This window comes from Lineus longissimus, chromosome 1 (genome assembly GCF_910592395.1).
Source record: "Lineus longissimus chromosome 1, tnLinLong1.2, whole genome shotgun sequence".
Taxonomy (NCBI): Eukaryota; Metazoa; Nemertea; class Pilidiophora; order Heteronemertea; family Lineidae; genus Lineus; species Lineus longissimus.
The window spans coordinates 7,573,573-7,594,598 of NC_088308.1; the positions used below are offsets into that span (position 1 = coordinate 7,573,573).

Genomic DNA, 21,026 nt, shown 5'->3' on the forward strand with positions numbered 1-21,026 from the left:
GGCCAGGGTTGCAAGGACTTGCTTTCTGCACTGTACACTCGAAGACAGGCCAGCTGGCCTTTGAGACTGCTCAGTTAGCCTACCTAACTGCTCAGTTAGCCTACCTGACAGAAGCTTCGCCGGGTGCATGAGGTACGTGGTGTACCTCATGCACCCGGCGAAGCTTCTGTACCTGCGACATCATGACCATTCTGCATTTGGTTGAGTTTCTATCTTACTGTATACTTGAAGACAGTCCCAACCTCACCATTGAGGCAACTAAATCATATGTACTTCACAGCTCATCATATCCCTGTCAATATCACAGGATCCTCTCTGCTTTTGTTAGAGCTGCTAACTTCGTGTTGTCTTCTGAAGATTGTAACAGACGATCGCGACCGTCCCAAGGTATTGAATGTCCCTGGTAGTGACTATTACATAAATAGCTCAGCCTCCATGTTGACATAGGTAAAGAATTGTCCCAATTGTGACTGCCTTGTGCTTGTAACCATTACGAGTCTCGAGACTTAAAAGACTAGGGACTGTGCTTACTTTCACTTGAAGACAAGCCCAACCTGGCCATTGATACAGTTGAAGTCCCCTATTGGGAGTACTATCTGAAGTAGCGTATGACCTGGGACAATATCAGCCCTCCTGCCTTTGGTAGACCATCATACAACACCTGCGAATATATCAGGACTCTTTCTTCCCTCGACAGAACATTCTTTGTGGTGTCTGTGACTGTCCCCTGGTAGTGATTATTACAGAATATCCTTGCTTTCTTGTTGACTTGAAGACAAGCCCAACCTGGCCATTGCGACAGTTGAAGTCCCCTATTGGGAGTACATGTACTATCTGAAGTAGCATATGGCCTGGGACAATATCAGCCTTCCTGCCTTTGGTAGACCATCATACAACACCTGCGACAATATCAGGACTCTTCCTTCCCTCGGCAGAACACTCTTTGTGGTGTCTGTGACTGTCCCCTGGTAGTGATTATTACAGAATATCCTTGCTTTCTTGTTGAGACAAGTGAAGAATGGTCCTGATTGTGACTGTTCTTTGGTTGTGTACCGTTGAAGACAGGTCCAAACTACCTATTGAGACAACTATGTATCTCAATTATGACGCTCTTGTACTGAGATGTACCTCAAGCTGTTCATCTACCTTGGACTATCAGGACCCTTTTTTCCTTTGGTAGTCCCAGATGTCCGACGATTGTGAATGTCTCTGGTAGGGACTATTATAGAAGGGCCAAGCCTCCTTGATGTGACAAGTGAGGAATTGTCCTGATTGTACGTGACTGTGTCGTATGGCTTGGACCATAGCCTTAGTTTACTGTTTAAAAACCTGCCAGGAGAGGCGCTTGAAGGGACTGCTTGATGTACCTTTGAGACAAGCCCAACCTGGCCATTGAGACAGCTCAAGAAGCCTACCGAAGTACCTCATGGCCTGGGACAATATCAGGACCCTTCTGCCTTTGGTGAATTGTCTATCTATTGCGCACTTAGACCATTGATGACTTTGAGCAATTCCTCATCCCGCAAGTAGCTCACGTAACAGGATCACTTGGTACTGCTCATGCACCTGGACCTGTATCGTATAGCGTCTCCCCAAAGGTTGCGACAGACGGTTGAGACCGCCCCAAGATTGTGACTGTCCCATGAGACATCTCAAGCAGCTCATCTCAAGTAACTACAGTAGTTGGAACAACATTAGGACCTTTCTGCCTTTTATAGAGCTTCTCAGGGAGAACACGAAGACAGGTCCAGCCTATCATTGCTCATGTTTCACATGCCCAATGAGCAGATTGTTCCAAAATTAGTAACACTTTCTTACCATGGTGTGAAAGTAAATCTAGTCTTTCCTTCGACATTGAATTGTCGTATGAGGACAGAGTCACAATCAGATCTTGGATTCCATAGAAGACACCTTTCCTGTCTCATGGTTCATTTTAATGGCGATTTTTTACTCAGATCAAGTCAGAAAGATAGCCACTCCGTAGTCTGGGTCATGGTTTTGGAAGTGAGAGTCGGACTGCAGCTGCCCCACGGGAGATTTAGTCAATACACAGCAACATTCGTTATTACTTCCTTACAGCACAAGTCATGTTAGTGTGGTTTTAACACAGCCTTCCGATTGTTTATCTTCACAAGACTCGTAGCATGCATCACTGCCATGGTAGGGGTGGGACGATTGAAGGGAAGATGATAGAGCTTGGCGGACAGAAGCACACTTAATGCCAGAGGTTGGAATCAGCTTCTAGTGAACCATTTGTGTTGGGAGACCTCTCAAAACAAGACTTTTGAGGCACGGCGTTGGGAGAGAGAGACCAGAGCAACCATCAGGGTCACTATCCTTCTGAAGTGACCAAGTCCAAGAGAATCGATAGACGTTATTAACATAGTGCAAACAATACCTTACATTGTTGATTTGGTGATTTATTGCATCATAATTACAACATTTACACTGGTGTTATACAATAACCATTAAGATGTGGTTCTGACAGTCTCTACGGAGGCCTTAAATCAGAGACTTAGCGGCTTCAAACAGGACTATTTGAGAGCATTTTACTAATGCTATGCTGACAGATATATCCAACCAAAATATACATCTCAAATTATCAGTAGTTGATGCCTTCGAATATTGCAATTTACTTTACCAAGACAAAGGTCTAAATCAGTTTAATTAACTGTGGAGTGTTTTATTGGGTCCCTTTGTAAGCTGCCTAGGTGTTTTTGACAAGCCCCAGACTATATTTAACCCTTGTCCGACAACTTTTTAGAGACTTGTATATTCTAATGATCTATTTTTTGTATTGCAAAGTACACAACGAAAGGTCAATATTGAGATTCTTATACAGTACAACTGTCCCAGATAAAAACTCAAGGGTCCAGATTTTACCCTTTTTTACACCAATCCTAGAATATCCCAACACACCCCACAGAACAAGTCACTACTGCCTTCCCATTTAAGACCTGCCAAGGTGTGGCAACTTTCTAGCACTTTGTCTGGGGGGTGTATAGTAAGTTTTTACCTCAAACCAGATGATTATTATCTGTATTATTCCTTTAAATGTGTTCATTTTTATGACAATTAAATAGGAAAGTTGTACTTAACAGGACGCCAGCCAAACCAAATATTCTGTTGTAGGCCTATCCTGTTTGCTTCATTGTAATTGAGGGTCAAGTCAAATCGATAATTTTCTTAATGAATTGATCAAGTATTGCTTGGTTAGAGCTACAGGGTGTTCCCAATTAAACTGGACTAGATCTGAACATCTTACATGGCAGCGTCTGATAGCGCATCACTACACGTCGAAAACAGGCTGGCGTTGGTGGTCGATATACAAGTAGGACTATAATACAACAATATGTACACAAAACACACCCTGTACAAAGCGGGTTGGTTCCTTGCTACACAGACGCAACCAATCTCATTCGAAGGACCATCGAAGAACTTGGGCAACAACATTATTAAGATTGAAAAGTTCCACAAGCAGCAAAACATGAGTACTTCCTTTATATCTTCCAAGACACACTTTTTATCTACACCATTGGCTTTAAGGCTGAAACAAACATTTGCAAAAAACAATCATACCTTATTTTCTCAATAAGTTTTCAGATAAAGTTGCATAAAGCCCAAAAAGTTGCCCCAAGGTCTTTGAGGGCTTACTGCTTAAGTAGAACTAGTTTGGACGGAACGTTGATTAAACTGGTCAAAAACTTATAACCCGTTCTATAAAAGATTTGCCCATTTTCTGAAAGAAAGCAACAATAATTTGTCTTTAAGAAACATCATCAATATCAGCAGCAACAGGTATCAAAGGCGCTATTTGAATAAACTTTGTATGAAACTAATTATCAGCAGTGACACAGAAGAACTGTTGAATCAGCGCACACCTTGTAAACAGAATTACAGCAGAAAGTTGCATATATTTATTGTTGACATCACACACGGCCCTCACCCATTGTGTAATAGCTGCATACAAATTTGAAGAAAAGATATGAGCAATGCGCAAACAAGCGATCTTTGTCGCTACAACCTACGTTCTCTCGTCTGCGGGTAAAACTTGTAATCGATGGGCTTGATACTGAACGCAGGTTGCAGTGATCACCGATTCCTGTCGCAGGCACCAGTGACACCACCGCAAACCAGCCATTTTTGTTGCGTGCAATCATGATTGCAGGTCGCAGCAACAAAAATCACCTGTTTGCAGGGTACTTTGGGTGGGTACCTTATGTATCCAAATGATACTCTTCAGAACTCCGTCTTAAATCTTAGCAATTTTATAAAGATTTACAGCAGATCAAACCAATACAAGATCATCGTGGGATAGGCAAGCTCAAATCAGCACAGACGAAGTCATCGAGAAGAAAACTAGCACAGGCACTATCGAGGCCAGTTTTGGGAGGTAGTGCCTTGAAATGATTTCTTGAAAGATGCTTATTGAACAAGAAGGAATCCTGGCCAAGTGCGAAGTACTGGACTAAAAAGAGTAAATGTATATCACCAAGGCTGAGCCTTAAAAACTTACAAGTATGAAGTCGAAAATAATATAGGCCTATCAGATACATGTTCTCAGCATCAGCAGTAGGTGTTCTGAATCTGCAGAAAAATTTAACAATGTCAGACCAGAGTCGCGAACTCTAGAAAGAGTCCGACTTCACTTTGATAGCAAGGAACCAATGTTACCACAATCTGATTAACAAAAGAGCATTACTTAATCAACAATATGCCAGAGACAATGTACAACAAATAAGGCAAACAGACATGATATACATGTAGTAGAAACTGATTGAAAGTTTACATCTTCACATCGTCTAAACCAACTTCAGACCCAACTTCATTGGCAGAACACAGCTTAAAGAAATTAGTTCCAGACACTGAAATTTCTTTTGAATATTACCTTTAAAAACCTCCCCTCCCCCCCTCAACTGAACATAAATTCCAGCCCTGGATAGAGTACCACCCCCATTATTAGTCATATAGACCATCACTTAGATACACTATTCAATGTTAGATTTGTTAGAAATTTTGTCATATTGACCAAAAGTAATAAGTTAATAATTAATACATGTACTGGAATTTATTAAGTTACAATTTGTCAGTTTCCATTTATTGCACAGTTTGAACTATTTAAGAAAATAATTTTCACAATTTCATCAAGAAGATGACTAAAAACAAAGACCCTCAAAAACAAAGAATTTTCTCATAAAAGGCCCATGCCACTCATTCGAAATTGTATTTGAAATTTTTCAATTACATCAACACACTAAATGTAAATTGCTGTTGTGACCACTGACATATTTGTTTACAGGTCATTTTCAAGACAAGTTTGGTTACAGTGAAGCGGCAATGTTTATTTCTATTATCTTTGTGGCACAGACAAAAATAATGTACACTAATGGTGTAGACCTTTAACATGTGCAAGTCAGTAACAATGAACACGCGTCAATTAATCAAACATTTCAAAATTTCCCTCAACACGAAGCAGGCTTTTTTCCAGAAGAACATTACTGCATTGTTGACTAAAGCACTACTGAATTCCCATAAACATAACGCCTTCAACAAGTAACTTTCAATCAGTTTATAAAATGATATGGTCACCCATGATGACCTGATTTATTCACCATAGTCTCAAACTACCTGAGAGGCAGAAGGTAACACCAACAGATTGGCTCATAAAATGTATTCAAGACCTAGTTCAAATGTTCTGTTATCACAAGCTGAGTTTGAATATCAATTTTCCTAAAACTTCTCAGTCATTTCCTGATGAAGTCGTGTAGTGTATATAAGAAATTTGAATAAAATTGATTTTTGAACTTGTATTTGATTGTCTTTCCATGTGATATTCAACAGAACCTTTGGACTAAATGAGGTAAACCAAACTGTTGAAGATCCTTGAATCTATTCAAGACCGACTATCACCTCAGGTACAACCAGACTGCATAACATACATAAAACCAGCGCAAAACAATGACATATATTCAGCAGAGTTCATGCCAGTTAATAGGGCTACAAGTGCAAGTTAACCAGCAACAATTTGCATCACTCTTGCCAAATGTGGCATTCTCCAGTCAACAACACGTCGAATCCTCCTAACAGGGATCTTTAAACACCAAATATACCTTTTCAAAAGCAGTTGTTCAGCAAAGACCCTCATGGGGTCTCAAGGCACATGTAAACCGGGTCTGTAACCTGATACTCACTTTCATTATAATAATATAATATAGGACGGAATATTATACCAATACCTACTGAGTATATATAGGTATGATTTTAAGATTTTTAACAATGCCTGCTTGTAAACCAGTCGTAATACATTGTTAGTGTTACACAATTCATGTTACCCAAAGAAGCATCAACAAATCTCTTGCCGATTCTTAACAGAGCAAACTTTTGACATAATATACTCATATTTCACATACATAATGCAGTACTGTATGCATACACAATACAGTATTGTGTTAATACAGTATTGTATACGCATACAATACATGTATGTATACAAACGCAATACAGTATTGTGTTAATACAGTATTGTATACGCATACAATACATGTATGTATACATACGCAATACAGTATTGTGTTCAGTATTGTATACGCATACAATACATGTATGTATACATACGCAATACAGTATTGTGTTCAGTATTGTATACGCATACAATACATGTATGTATACATACGCAATACAGTATTGTGTTAATACAGTATTGTATACGCATACAATACATGTATGTATACATACGCAATACAGTATTGTGTTAATACAGTATCGTATACGCATACAATACATGCATGTATACATACGCAATACAGTATTGTGTTAATACAGTATTGTATACGCATACAATACATGTGTGTATACATACGCAATACAGTATTGCGTACATGTTATCCACAGATATCATCTGAGAAAATATTTTGATAATTCTTTCATACACGTCATCCCTGCTTTCACAGTCTTCCACTACATTCCGAATTCAACGCAAGCAATCTTTGGTAAGCCACCAAAACCAGTGAAAAGAAGTAGGTAGGAATGCACTAGGCATAAGAACTCAACAGTGCAAAAATAATCAGGGCTAAATTAGAATAATGTGACTAAATTTGTTCTTCTTTCAAAGACATTGCACATATCGTAAGAATTTCTCCAGCCCTGGGTCGAAATGTATGGTGCACTGGTTTCGGTTTGGCTTGACGCGGCCCGTTTGGCTTTCACCATATTATATGGAATGTGTGTGCATGTATACACTTGAGATTTCACAGACAAATAAACGCTGCTCGGTGTATAACGTGGAGGTGTAGGTGCTGATGACATCGAACAATCAGACGAATACGATAACAATAGGACAATCGCCATGGACGGGGTCAGCTCATACGTTGCTCTGATTCATCCGGTCGATTATGCTGATCTCCTGAAAGTAGAGAGTCGTAGACGCCTGGTAAGTTATCATGAAAGAGAAGGAAAGTCTAGCCACCGAGTAGGACAGTACTTTGAAACCGAAAAGGAGATTGATTCATAAATTGACATTTGTTGATGGTACTGAGCTGGTGGTCCTTGGCTGTCTCACCAAGACTGCTAAGGTAGATCGAAAATGCAGACCAAAACCTGAGGTGCCAGACGACAGTTTTGGGTATGATTTAAGGTCTACCACAGTGGTCTAAATAGACAACCAGGGACCTACAGCAACAGAGATATTTTAAACTTTCTTTTCTAAAATGACTTAGACCTAAAATCAAATTTAAATCGGAGCATTCTTGGTTGCGACACCAAGAATGATCCAATCAAAATGAGGGTTCACATATTTTCCATTGCAAACATATTCATCCTGTGACCAAGGCCTTTTAGAATATCAGTTTGATCAGGATCTCCCAAACTGAAGCGTTACCCCAAGGAGCAGGCCGATGCAATAAGTCTGATCATTGATATTTAACTGGAATATGATTTTTCACTGGGGCTGAAGTGTAGGCCAGTAGAGTACATTAGAGTTTTTCCATACCTCTATATGTTTAATATCAATGCCCTTGAGCAAAATATTTGCTTGATCACGTTTATTCTGGACAATGTGTCTGTACCACCACACACATTGGCCACAAACACACAACCACTGTCAAGATTGTAAAGAATGAGTTACAGTGCAAACAATGCTGAGTTGATGATTAAAGTGATGACTTAAAATGAGTGCATGAATACTAGAAATGAAAATGTGTCTGTGGTTAGAATAAAAGTGTAGGGCCCATAGGGTTAATATAGCCAAGAATTTCTTTCAGGTTTTTGTGTCCAGTAGCTTTCCAATCCGGTTATTTTCAAAATAGCAAGATCATTTTTGTTAAAACAGTTGGAAGATGTACCTTTTCAACAGTATAAAAGGAGGTGGAAATTAAAAAGCAAGCTATGATGGGGAGGGAAACGTCGCTCCGACATTCTCTCCTGTTCCAAATTGAGAGCCCTGAAGAACAGCCTCAATGAAGGATTTTGGAGTGTTTTTTCTTCTTCTTTGAACAACATTAAGGGGTCAAGGCAGAAAAGAGTGTAAAGTAGCCTAATGGGATTGAGAAGTGCAGAATGAGTTGAGTGTTACATGAAAATATTAAAAGACGCTAAAAAGATACATGAAATAAACCATACCTTTAAACTTCCGCCTGAAAAACCAATAAGAAGACTCGCTATGACTATATAGAAAAGTTTATAGCAAACATCGAAAGGAAGGCATGGAGACCATGGTCTAAACATGCAACAGTGGATGCAGTTGTTTCGAAAAGTAGTTTAAGTGTGGCCATTTAAATCAATAAACCAATTACGGGCTGTCAGAAATAGTCAACAGATAACTGGAATCCTCCTTTTAATTCCTTCTGCCATTCAATTTCAACAACACAAAGGATTCCAGTGAGTCCACTGTCCTTTTCTGGCTGCCCACGACTGGTGTATTAATCTGAATCACTACACTGAGTACGCTAACTATCAAAGTCAAATAACAACACGAATGGCTGCCAATTTGAGAGGGTGAATTTCAGAGACTGCAGAATGAACATGTATGTGTAGGACAAAACATGAAGGAAAGTGGAAGAACAGGTGAAACTCATTACTATTTCAGGCCAAGGAGAACACAAATCTAAAACATCCTATCGTTGCATTTGGGAATACTTGTACTCACAGGATTCTGTCCACCGCCCGAGCCTGATCCTGGCCTCGATGACGACGACCGAGGTCTCAGACCACCTCGACCACTACTGCCGCTCGGAGAACCACCACGGGCGCTCGCCTGTCCAATCGACGTCTCGGAGTCCCACCTTTCTAACTCTTCTCTCACTAACCGTTCCATTTGTTCTCGTTTGACTTCGTCGCTGGTGCCGTCGGACTGAAAGAGAAACAAAACTGTGACGAAACAACAGACAAAAACTTTGCAATTGGTTTACTCTAGACCTGTTGATTTTCACGAATAAAATGAGTCAAACCTCGACCGGAAGCATGCAATCCATAGGTTGTCTTCTCACTCCTATCGCGATTGTCTCCTCACTCCTCATTGGTAATTGGCCGGAGACCCCACCTTGACCTGTGGTCTCATAGCCGTAGGCCTCCTGGCCAAAGGCCTTCACAAATGTGATCTGCTGACTCAATCATGAGTGTGATCTGCTATCCAAGAACCAAACTCCTACGAGGCTGGTCTTTCAATTATATTCAACCAGGTGCACTATCAGATCAACCAGATGCACTATCAAATCAAGTGAAATTAAACTCCTAGGCCTAATAATACTCAAATATCTGATTTTTTAAGCGCACAGAACAGCTGGTCCTCTCTATACGATGGTGTAAACTTCAATGAACTGAATGCCTCTCCAGTCGAACTCAGGTCTGTAGATGTGAGCAATTCTAATATCATCGTTATGCATTATTCTACGCAAATGCACAAACTTACCTCGGTAATACTATCCAAGATTTTCCCCATCGTCTCGCGCCGTTTTAATTTTGCCTTTTCCATCGCCTCCAGCTTGACTAGGACTGCGTCTATTTTTGATACGATGCTTCCAATCGAGTGTTCCATACGGTCAACCCGTCGCGACAAAACAGTAAACTCTTCATAGGAGACGCCACTTATCGCCCGGCCGCTCCGTGTCGATTTCGTTCCGCTGTCTTCGTCGTCCGTCTCGTCACCACTGTCTTCTAAACTGATTCGACTGGCGGTTCTTTTTTGGGCAGTCTGTGGTCGTTTTTCGGTGGTATCCAGATTTTCGAATTCCTTGTTCAGTTCCGCCTTCTGTCCTTCGAGGTCTGCCTGCATCTTCCTCTGTTCGTCCTCATCAAGTACCCGGTCGCCGTCAAGATCATATTTGGCGAACACAGCTTCAATTTCAGTGTCAGCGTAGCCCCGACTGAAAGAAGAATGACAACATTCACAACTGAGATAATATCTAGTCTTCTTGACTGAATTACTGAACTTATTACTTGTTTTACTCAGACTTTCTACAACACTATACAGATAATTTGCCTTAGTTTTAATGATGGTCTACCTCTAATAGACATAGGCCAGATGCGAAAGGGCCACTATGAATGACAGTTTCAGGAACCAAACCCATAATTTTTGGATCAACCAACCTCTCCAGAACTGAAGCATTTCTTCTTTCGAATACACATGGGCAAAATCTGGCTATGTCATTTATGTAATCAACGCGAGCTGTCACCTGACGATGAGAGGCAATTGAATATAGGGTTGTTACTTACGTCTTGAGATCCTGCCTCCATTCCTCAAAGTCGAGTTGTTTGTCGTGGTTGATGTCAGCGGACTGAAGGGCCTTCTGGATGTCCACGATCTTGTCACGCTTCAGGTTCAGTTTGTCCAGCATCTTGTTGTATCCCTGCAACATTGCAAAATAAGTAATGTTGGATGTTAAAGGGTTTTATTCCCCATCATGAATATTTGTGCAAATACACTTTTCAGTACCAAGTTACTACATAGGGCAGCAGTAGCCCAGTGGAAGAGAGTCCCCCTCTTGATCAAGAGGTCATGGGTTCGACTCCCGGCCAAGTCACTGCCTGGTTCCCCCACTGGTCAATTCAAGTGAGCATCTTCTGACTGCTCCCTGAAACCCCGATAAATTTCTGTGGAGACCGAGTCCAAGTTGGTCCCGGTACACTCGTGTGATAGAGAGGGAAACTCTCTTCAACAACATATGCTTCCTCCTGGGTCTCCGGTGTCCTACTCACATTACAATCGCCCAATAGTGTTTATAGAGCTGATAATCTCCTATGAGACACTCGGACAGCTCTCAAATCAATAGTTTTTACACACCTTCTTGAAGTAATCAGCCATCTCAAACTCATTCTTCTGCTCAGCAATATCAGCCTTGACCTCAGAGTACGTGTCGTTGATGATGGCCAAGAACATGTTCAGCAGTACGAAGAATACAAAGAACACGTAAAGCATGAAGTAGATGGGGCCGAGGACCCTGTTGGCAGACTCCAGCTCGTGAAAGTTGAAATCACCGAGGATGATTCGGAACAGGGTAAACCTGAAGTAGAGAGGCGACGCAGGAGTTAGCGCAGAAATTTTCATTGTTGCGGATCATGTGGCTTTTGAAACATATTATATCCAAAGACAAGGAAGTGTGTCTTCACTCACATATACCTTCAAGTACTTGCAGTAATGTGTTTTTGATGGAATATGTATGACATCATTGCATGGCGGGGTCAGTTGCATGCTCCTCCCCTTGCCTGCATTACTTGGTACCGAGTGAAGGGCCCAGAAGCTCCAGGTGGGAATATGAGAGCACTTTGGCATACTGTTTTGTTCACAATCCAAGGGGTGGTTTCGAAACCGAACCCTTTGTCTTCCAAGGTCGAGCTAGTTTTACAGTGCTTTGATACTAAGCCAAGTCAGCGAAAAGCACACAATGATGGCTGCCGCTAGAAGAAAAAAACAATTTCTCACACTGCTCTAGTGTCACAATCTTATTTGTGAACAACATTGACAGGTTAAGTTGAAAGTGTATGGTGCTGCTCTGCGGTTCAGGGGGCCTCTATACTTACACAGCGCTAGGGAAGCTGTTGAAGTCCCTGACCTGAGTACCAAAGATCAGATAGCCGAGCTGGGCAAACGCAAAGAAGATGATGAAGAACATGACAGCGAACCCAGCGAGATCCTTTGCACAACGGGCCAGGGTTGATGACAGCTGGGTCATGGTCTTGTTGAAGCTGATATACTTGAAAACCTGCAAGAGATCCGATACATTTTATAAACAATGATAACTTTACATACAGTCATTTATCTGCTTGAGCTGAAGGTGTAAGATCTACAAAACAACAAACATCTCCTAAATGCTGTCGTTAATAGGGAGATGTCCTGACTACAGATTGCATAGAAATTACTCAATTGGGACCAATTCACTGTCCTTCGGGGATGTCCTACTAAAAGAGGTGTCCCCAAGGGAGGTTTTGCTGTATCATAAACAATGATGAATGTACACAAAATCTGAGTCTATTTGAATCTGAGTTCTATTAAAAGGTGTCAGGGTAGACCGGGAAGTGTGAAATCGGATGACAACCTCTGCCGAGGTAGACATCAGACTATAAATCCCAACTTTATCTTGTTTCTCTCCTGCGAGATGTACTCGATCTTCATTTTGGTGTTTTATCCCGAGTTTGCCAGGTGAACACCTACCTTGACCCAGGAGCAGAACACGGCAATGGCCACAGCATTGTTGAACTGTATCTGCCAGAAGCTCAGAAACTCAAAGTCTGCATACTGTTCCGGTTCTTTCAGCAGCTGGGTGAGGATCTCCGATACCTTGATCGTCCGATAGATGTTGAAGATGATGCAGATTATCGATATGACTATCACGATGATATCCAGGATGTTCCACACGCTCTTGAAGTAGCCCAGTCGGTGCTTCTTGATCTGAAACATCAATGATTCGATAGTCTTAGAGACTTGTATATTTCTTAAATCCACTATCCACATCAGTAGGTTCCTTTCTTTGTCTATTTCAATCAGGGCAGGACGTCATAAGCACAGGCCTACTGACATCTTTACACCTTGTAACTTTGTAGCCTATTTTGGGGAAAAAATTTATGACCGCCACAAGTATGAGAAATTTACACCTGCTGAGTGATTCGACAACTGAAAACTCACCTCGATGGCCTCCTCAATGATGTAATAGATGATGAACAGCGTGAAGAGACATTCGCAGGCCAGGACGAAGAAATCTTTGGGGGTCACGTATCGCAGCAGTTTGACGGTCCTGAACACATGGGAGGGGAGGGCGCCACCAGTGGGAGGAAACTCAACCAAAATCCTGCAAGAAAAACGAGCAGTCTCACTTATAAAGCATAATATGGTATTAACCATGGGCAAATCTCCAAGCCCCCTGATCAATATTGCTTCACTTAGTTAAGTTAAGTTAAGAAATTTGTGATAATGCATTGCCAGCAGCAGCACTTGATATTTATGAGAACCCAAACTTGATAATTTTCGAGTCTGGTAACTTAAAATTAAGTAGTTTTCTAAAGTTTTAAAACAACTAACTCCTCACCTGATGACGCAGAACAAGTTGATGTTTGCATTATAGACAGTGAAATCGACAAACACGACTCGACTTCCTCGATCAAGCCAGAGATTCTCCTTCAGCGTGATGATCTTGGCGAGAGAGCTGTCCCGGAATCGTGTCAGGTCTTCGTAGTACCCCGCGCCGCTGTAGGTGGCCATCATACCCTCATGGGAGGAGCCTTTCAGCTTCGCCTCGCTTGTAAATGACCAGCTGCAAAAAACCGACGAGGAGTGAATTTAATCGAGTCTGCCATCTTTATATGACAACATTTTCAATCAATCACTGGTACAAACCGGTGCTCTTGCACTGCACATATGCGACATCAAATATTTACCCTGAAAACAAGCAGGGCTAATAGCTCAATATTGGTGTATGAATGTTGCGTTGAAGTCCAATTGCTGAAATTTCCTGAAGGATATAATGCTGAGCTGAGTTGACACTGATGTTAGTCATTAGCTGAAATTTCCTGAAGGATATAATGCTGAGCTGAGTTGACACTGATGTTAGTCATTAGCACTGATTGAGCACCGGGAATCAGGGATTTAAAAATAAACTCAAGTCAAGAGAAGACACTGTGTCGTTTCTTATTAAAGCATCTTTTTAGTCTGAACAAAAGGATTCAACTTACGCCGTGAGATTATGAAACTGGGGTGGTCCAAACGGCTCCGTCGCTTCAACACTTGTGGCATAGGAATCAAAGCATTCCTTGATTTCGTTCGAGAAGTCTTCAGGGACAGTGCAGGAGTCGTTGCGGACCTTCAGCTGGCGGATTCGTGGCACACCAAGCAGTCGGTTCTCGTAGAAGATATAGCCAAGTTCGTCGTTGGTTACGTTCTTGCCGTTGTACCACTTCTCCCAGTAGAGTCCGTCCATCAGTGGAGATTCGGCAAACTGAAAAGAGAATGACGGGGTTGAGTTTATACGAAAACGCCAACACAACTGACAAATCTACAGAGGACACATCTAACACCACCTGGATCCATTGTATAACACACAGATCCATCCATGGTCCCTATGACAGTGTAGAGTAGATTAGAACTGTATTCAAATTTCATAATCAGCTCCGGTCAGCCTGATGTCTAAAGTTGTGAGTTTATAATGAATGATATTGGTGCTTGTTATGCACTCTAATTACGCAGGAACTGAGTATTCAAAAGTGCTCTTTCAACTACAAGTGACTCCCGAAGGCTTGTGGAGAATGTAGGCCTTCAGCCCCTTCAGGAGTGAAGTCACAAGGGATTTTGCCAAGTGAATCCTTACAGTTTTGGATGGCACTGGCAGACAGGTCCACAAAGCTGGGAAGGCTTAAGCGAGACTGCCCACCAAGGGTCTGGTGCCAAACAGTGACACAAGAAAGGAGAAGCTCAGAGGCAGATCTAAGTCCAATCATGGCTTCGGGATAGTCTATTGAGTCAGGTTCCTTATGTCTTAGGCAGTTACCGCCTTGAGACAACCGCAGCAAGATTTCATCCCGAGTTTCTAATCGCCATGTGCGTCAATCTGACCAGTCACAGCCAGGAGGCGCATGTCATATCACAGAGGATGAGCCTAAACAACACCAGGAGATAATGGAAGAAATTGACACACTAAGATTTCACATAAGGAAGACAACAGTGAAAAGAACAACCAGTCTCTCTCAAACTGCCGACCTCTGAGCCGCATGCGCCTGATTTTGCCACGACTGGTCACAATTGTTTGAAATGTGCTTACCCTCCAGAAGTCGTGCATGGTTGTCAGTCCACGGAACGTGTTCTTTGTGTCGGGAAACGAGGTGTCGAGGAACAATTCGCTCATCACTTTGGTGTAGTAGAACATGGTCGAACTGGTCATTCCAAACGTCACTGGAAAACAAAAAAGATTTTGATTTGAAAGTGTTTTCAAATGATCGTCTCGTAACATGGCCCTGGGCAAGGGAATGCTGGAATGAAAGCCAATTGTTTCAGCTTCCATGTGCAAGACTGCAAAACTGGATTTTGCTCACCTCTAGTGCATGTACATTACTCCCTTGAATTTACTTTTAGTGATACACTGCAATACACTTAAAAAGTTCATCATGTTCATTTATTTGACCCTTATGCACCATAAAACTAACCATTGTATACCAGAGTTCATTAACCCTTTAGATCCCGGAATATTGTTTCCCTGTATATCCCTGGAGCATTTCATCATTTCATATTTCATCAATAGATCCCTAACCGGCCGAAAACCGACCTTAGTTTCATTGCTTAGAGCTCAGATAGTAGAAGAAAAGACGTCATCAGGTCACTAATAGCACCAGATGCTATGCGACAGTATACCAGATTTTAACACGTGATTCAACATAAAGTTTCTGCCTACCAGTAACAACATATATCGACTTAATTTGTATTCATTTCACATACAAATGCGCATTTTATCACAACTTGTTAATTTCACAAACACATGTCATGCAAGTGCATTTTATCACAATTTAGGTTTAACCACCTCTTGATGTTGTGTTTTTGTATGTTTTAACCACCTCTTGATGTTGTCTTTTTGTATGTTTTAACCACCTCTTGATGTTGTCTTTTTGTATGTTTTAACCACCTCTTGATGTTGTCTTTTTGTATGTTTTAACCACCTCTTGATGTTGTGTTTTTGTGTGTTTTAACCACCTCTTGATGTTGTGTTTTTGTATGTTTTAACCACCTCTTGATGTTGTCTTTTTGTATGTTTTAACCACCTCTTGATGTTGTCTTTTTGTATGTTTTAACCACCTCTTGATGTTGTGTTTTTGTGTGTTTTAACCACCTCTTGATGTTGTGTTTTTGTATGTCGGTAGCAGCTCAGCCTCGAACTGTACTTAACGAAATGTTGAAGCATATCGGTGTAACCATAGCTACAAGACACAAGAGCTCTTCAAAAACTCTCCACCTACATGCTATAGATGCTAGTCACTGTACATGTACTCTAATAATATACTGCTTTATTGACAGGTAGCCTGGAAACACTACAACAAAACTATTGAGTTTTATTCGCAAAACAATATGAATTGTTTGCTGGCAAACATGACAATTCCTTTTATATGTGTACCAATCATTGCCAGGCATGCACTACATGGAACACATGCCTCATCCAAAACGGAAGTCTGATAAAGCACTGAACAAATCCATCAATTTTCACTTTTGAATATCATGATTTTTAAACTTTACACTCAGATATAAGCCTGAAATAACGATTTCAAGGGGCTGTGCTTGCACACACTCCTCACATGCCTTATCTATTCCTTATTGACCGCAGCTGCATTGTATTGGCGTAACCATGCCAACACAAAGCTTGTGTATTAAGATATGTATTTTTAAATATTTAACACTTATGCCGTGGTCACACTGGGGTTTTAACACGAATTGAATTCGAATTAAAACGTTGATACGTATTGGGGCGTCACACTCAATTCGGTTCATACCGATCTCAATCCGCTTTAACCAACACGGTTCTTAAACCGAATTGAATGCGAATCAGCTAATCCGAATCAACGAAACCGTATTGAGATTTCAAGTGTGACGCGCTTGATACGAATTAAGGTTTTCGATCGCACTGCGCATGCGCCCGGCGCATGGAAAGTGACCTTAATTGACCGCGGGAACCAGTGCTCCGAACTAGTTAACTGATGTATTTAAATGATCTCATTAACTCAAATCGTTTTTCGTTATGCCATAGAATAGGGAAAAATCAACTCCCTTGCACGTGACTTGCATTTCCATTTCCTGGCAAGGTATGTTGCCGCCGGTTCGTTGGTCAAAGGTACACTGGTCAGCAACATCGTCGCGGCGGGGTTTTCCCCGGTTTTGGCCTCGTTTTCGAGGGCGAGGCCGGGATTCTCCGCATTTAGCGACGGTGGTGTCGACTCGCTGAGGACACTCCTCTTTGACCCGAACTTTGGCAATAGGCATGGCCGGGAGATGGAAATGGTCAAGCACCTTACGCGATTTTAACTTGTTAATAATGACTGTGTGAAACTGTGATATTATATACTTATATGTTTTGTACTTGAAATTTTATTCCCCCATATGGGAGGTTAATAAATAATAACAATAATAATAATAATAATAGATGGCGCGTCGTTAGTATGCATTGAGTGTGGCGCGTTTTAAACCGATTTGAATGCGTATTCGGGCCAGTGTGACGCGACCGTTCTAAAACTGGATTAACCAATTCGTATTCCGGAGAGCGCTCTACGGAATTCGGTTTCAATTCGCATCCAGTGTGAACACACCATTAGTATTGCAAATATGAATAATGATCCTGAAGGCACTGGATGATTAACAGTTTAGTTTATCAGAAGTTTACATTGTTAACCTCTGTGAAAGGATGCAGCTAAACAAATTATGGCGACACAAGGTAAACTGATCTGATTTGATTAGAAATTGAAATCGTGATTTTACATAATGTTCTGTACACAAATTAGAATACACTGTAATGTTCACCTAATTTTTCAATTCTTTCAAATTTCTTACTCTTAGACTTAGTCTTAAGACTAAGAATATCTCGCTGGGACAGAGAAGAGCAGGCAAAGTACAATTTCTGGAGCTGTTCGTATTTGAACCCGCCGTGGAGTCTTCATGGTCTAGGCGTTCCCTGATCACAATCCTGATGATCCGAGTCCAGTTTCATTTCTCAATACTTACAGATGCAGAGAACGATCAAGAAGATAAAGTAGACGACCAATTCTCTCAGGGTGGTCTTCACATGCAACTCCCTGTTGCCCTTCGTCTCCTCGGTCTGCCTGGTGGCCCATAGCGCTGCAAAACACAAGCAACAATAAAAGTTACACATAAGCTCTGTGACATCATGATACAAGTAAGACTGCTCCACACTAAAACTGGTCACAACTTGAATAGGGGACGGATCATTTGGGAATAGTTTAAAATTCAAAGAAGGCCCTGACCAAAGAGTGAGAACCCAAAGGCAAAAACCCACCCACTTTAGCTTGCCAAACCAAAATGCAGATCAAACACCCAAAATATTTTTCTTCCCAGAATGATTAACCACAGGAATTAACTGCCTCATGAAACTGACACTATTGGAAGTGAAAAAAATGAGTCTTATTTTAATCTTGAAACTTCATATTCATATTAAATTGAATTGACATTGAATGTCATATCTGGTTTTTTTAAACAGGAAGTTAAAAGGGAAGGCCAAGATCCACAAGGATCATGACACTGTTAATGCTGATGATGATGTGACCTTTCACAGGGCTTGTACAATTTCTGCATCATGTTTATGGCCTCAAGCACGACTTTGACAGATTTCTAGAATCAGTGATATAAATTATTGACATTATTGGACCAAGGAACATCAATTACTCAAACTAAAGTTATGACATGTCTAATGACGACTGTGATCCTCTTGGGCCCAACAAGAATAGCTAACTTAAGCTTTCGATATTAGAATTAATTATTAATTGAACGTGCGTGTTAATTTCCAATATGCCAGGCTGATGGATTGAACGCTGAGCACGGAAAGCTCTCTCTTGTTCATTAGCTTTTACCTGTGCGTCAATTTGTCGCCATAGAAACGCTGAGAATATTTAACTTGTTGAATGTGACTATGACAACCTCTATAGGCCACTGCTCAAACGGTGCATTGTAATTGTATGTGCAGGCAGGAAAACGCGGATGTTGACGCACTTCACATCAGGAGTGAGTTGCGCTGGATCGTAAAATTGCCCTATTCTGGTTGCACAGAATTCAACAGCAGAAATGTCTATGTAGAACCTCCCTTAGTGGACACTTCTCCATTAAGGACACCTCTCTACTAAGGACAACCTCTCTATTAAGGACACTAGTTTTGGTCCCAGATTGGTTGTTTTCATTCAATTTGACCTCCCTAATCAGGACACCTTTCTATAAAGGACAACACTTGTCAGTCCCGAGGGTGTCCCTATTAGAGAGGTTCTACTGTACGATATACATGTATGATAAACCACTTCAGGCATGAGAAATAACAAGTTTATGGTGGCTGTGATGTGAAGCCCGATCACAGCAATTTTAACTAATTTTGATTAAATGATAATGATGATAAGTCAATAATGTCAACATGAATTCAGAGGCTACACAAATAACAGATGTCCGTCTCGGCCTTTTTGAAATCATCCCCGAGAAGGGAAGGTGTTTTCCCAAAGTGAGGTTGATAATTACAGTAACGCAACTAAAAACATGGGACGGGTCTGCTCATAATAGGCCCTATCGACAAAGACGAATCAGAGCCAAAACAAATCAAATACGCACACACAGAACACTTCAAAAGGCCCAGCCGACTTCAGATAATGCCATAAGCCAGTTGTTCCAGGTGAAACACACGACTGGTCAGCGCCCTAACAAACTTCTACGAAAAGGTCGGTAGCCATCGTCCAATCATTGAATGAGGATGAAGTAAGTTACGTTAGCTACAAGTTACAATGCAGGTCGCAAAACGGATATCTAGCTGAAACAACAAGAATACCTGTTCATAAGAGTACTAAAAAATATATAAAGTATGAACTTACACCTTAGGCCCCTTTTGAACTTGTACCAGCAACCCTCAGGTTCTTCCGTAACCACAATGTTTTGATCTTGACGGTCGTCCATTACCCGGATGGCTCCATCAACGTACATCTCACTTTCCATAGCAGCAGGTTGATCGGAGTCGCCTCTGAAGCTCTCGTTACCATATGATTGGCGTGAATCAGGCCTTGGACCAGCAGGATTATCTATACCCCCATCATCTAATCCCCAGGCCCTTCGTGAAGCAGCACTACTCGGACGATTTTTATTCGACATGCGATCCATTTCAAGCTCGTCGCTGTTGGACAAGCGTTGCGAGCTCGTCGGCCGGTTACTCATTGGAATATTGGACGGATTGAGGCGTCACCCAATCAATAATTATGTTAAGTTCAATGTCCCTTTCTTTACCTTCTTCTTGATGAAAAGACCTGACCGTGAACACAAGATTAATCGGTGAGAAAGTCGCTTAATTTCTTGACAGGACGATCGATGCTGAAAATGTTGATCATGTTTCGCCATGCAGTTCATAACGAGGCTCTGACGTGCATTTGTTACGAAGGTTTTCATTGGCTGAAAGTTTAAAGGGGCCGTATTAAAGGACTAATGGAGTTATAACTGGGTCCTTTTCTGAGCACAACTGCCCATAAGGATTGCGAGGTGTACTCGTTTTGCCAGCCTTCGCTGCATGCTGTGGCCTGTAAAACAGAGCCATAAAATTATATAGACAACGTTCTTGTACAAGGTCTGGGGATTATTGGACACTAAGTCCTTCTTGTTTGCTCGGCTTGTTTCGTCTCACAAGCCTGTTATTTGTGAATACGACCATCCATCAGAAAAATATTTCCTAGATTTTGATCAACTCCTGGCCAAAAAATGCGTGGAACGCACCTCAAACTGGTGCGTTGACATCTGACGTCATTACATATAATGACGTCATCGCGCTTAGCGACACGTCGTGCATAGAAACGTCAGGATGGCCGTGAAATCACACTGC

General features: G+C 41.4%; 1 protein-coding gene across 2 annotated transcripts; it reads right to left on the minus strand.

Moving 5' to 3' along the window:
• Positions 1 to 2,399: 2,399 nt before the first annotated feature.
• Positions 2,400 to 20,567, minus strand: LOC135487545 (polycystin-2-like). 2 transcript variants are annotated; one of them, XM_064771339.1, is made up of 14 exons: positions 20,035 to 20,567; positions 18,176 to 18,289; positions 15,240 to 15,370; positions 14,158 to 14,420; positions 13,515 to 13,739; positions 13,115 to 13,277; positions 12,644 to 12,880; positions 12,013 to 12,194; positions 11,276 to 11,495; positions 10,708 to 10,841; positions 9,905 to 10,358; positions 9,143 to 9,346; positions 8,617 to 8,630; positions 2,400 to 7,402 (listed from the first exon to the last, which is right to left on the minus strand). In XM_064771339.1, the coding sequence occupies exons 1-13, from the start codon at positions 20,369 to 20,371 to the stop codon at positions 8,619 to 8,621; spliced, it is 2,676 nt and encodes an 891-aa protein (XP_064627409.1). In that variant the 5' UTR covers positions 20,372 to 20,567; the 3' UTR covers positions 2,400 to 7,402; positions 8,617 to 8,618. The 2 variants fall into 2 exon arrangements, with proteins under 2 accessions (XP_064627409.1, XP_064627401.1); XM_064771331.1 differs by lacking the exon at positions 8,617 to 8,630.
• Positions 20,568 to 21,026: the final 459 nt, after the last annotated feature.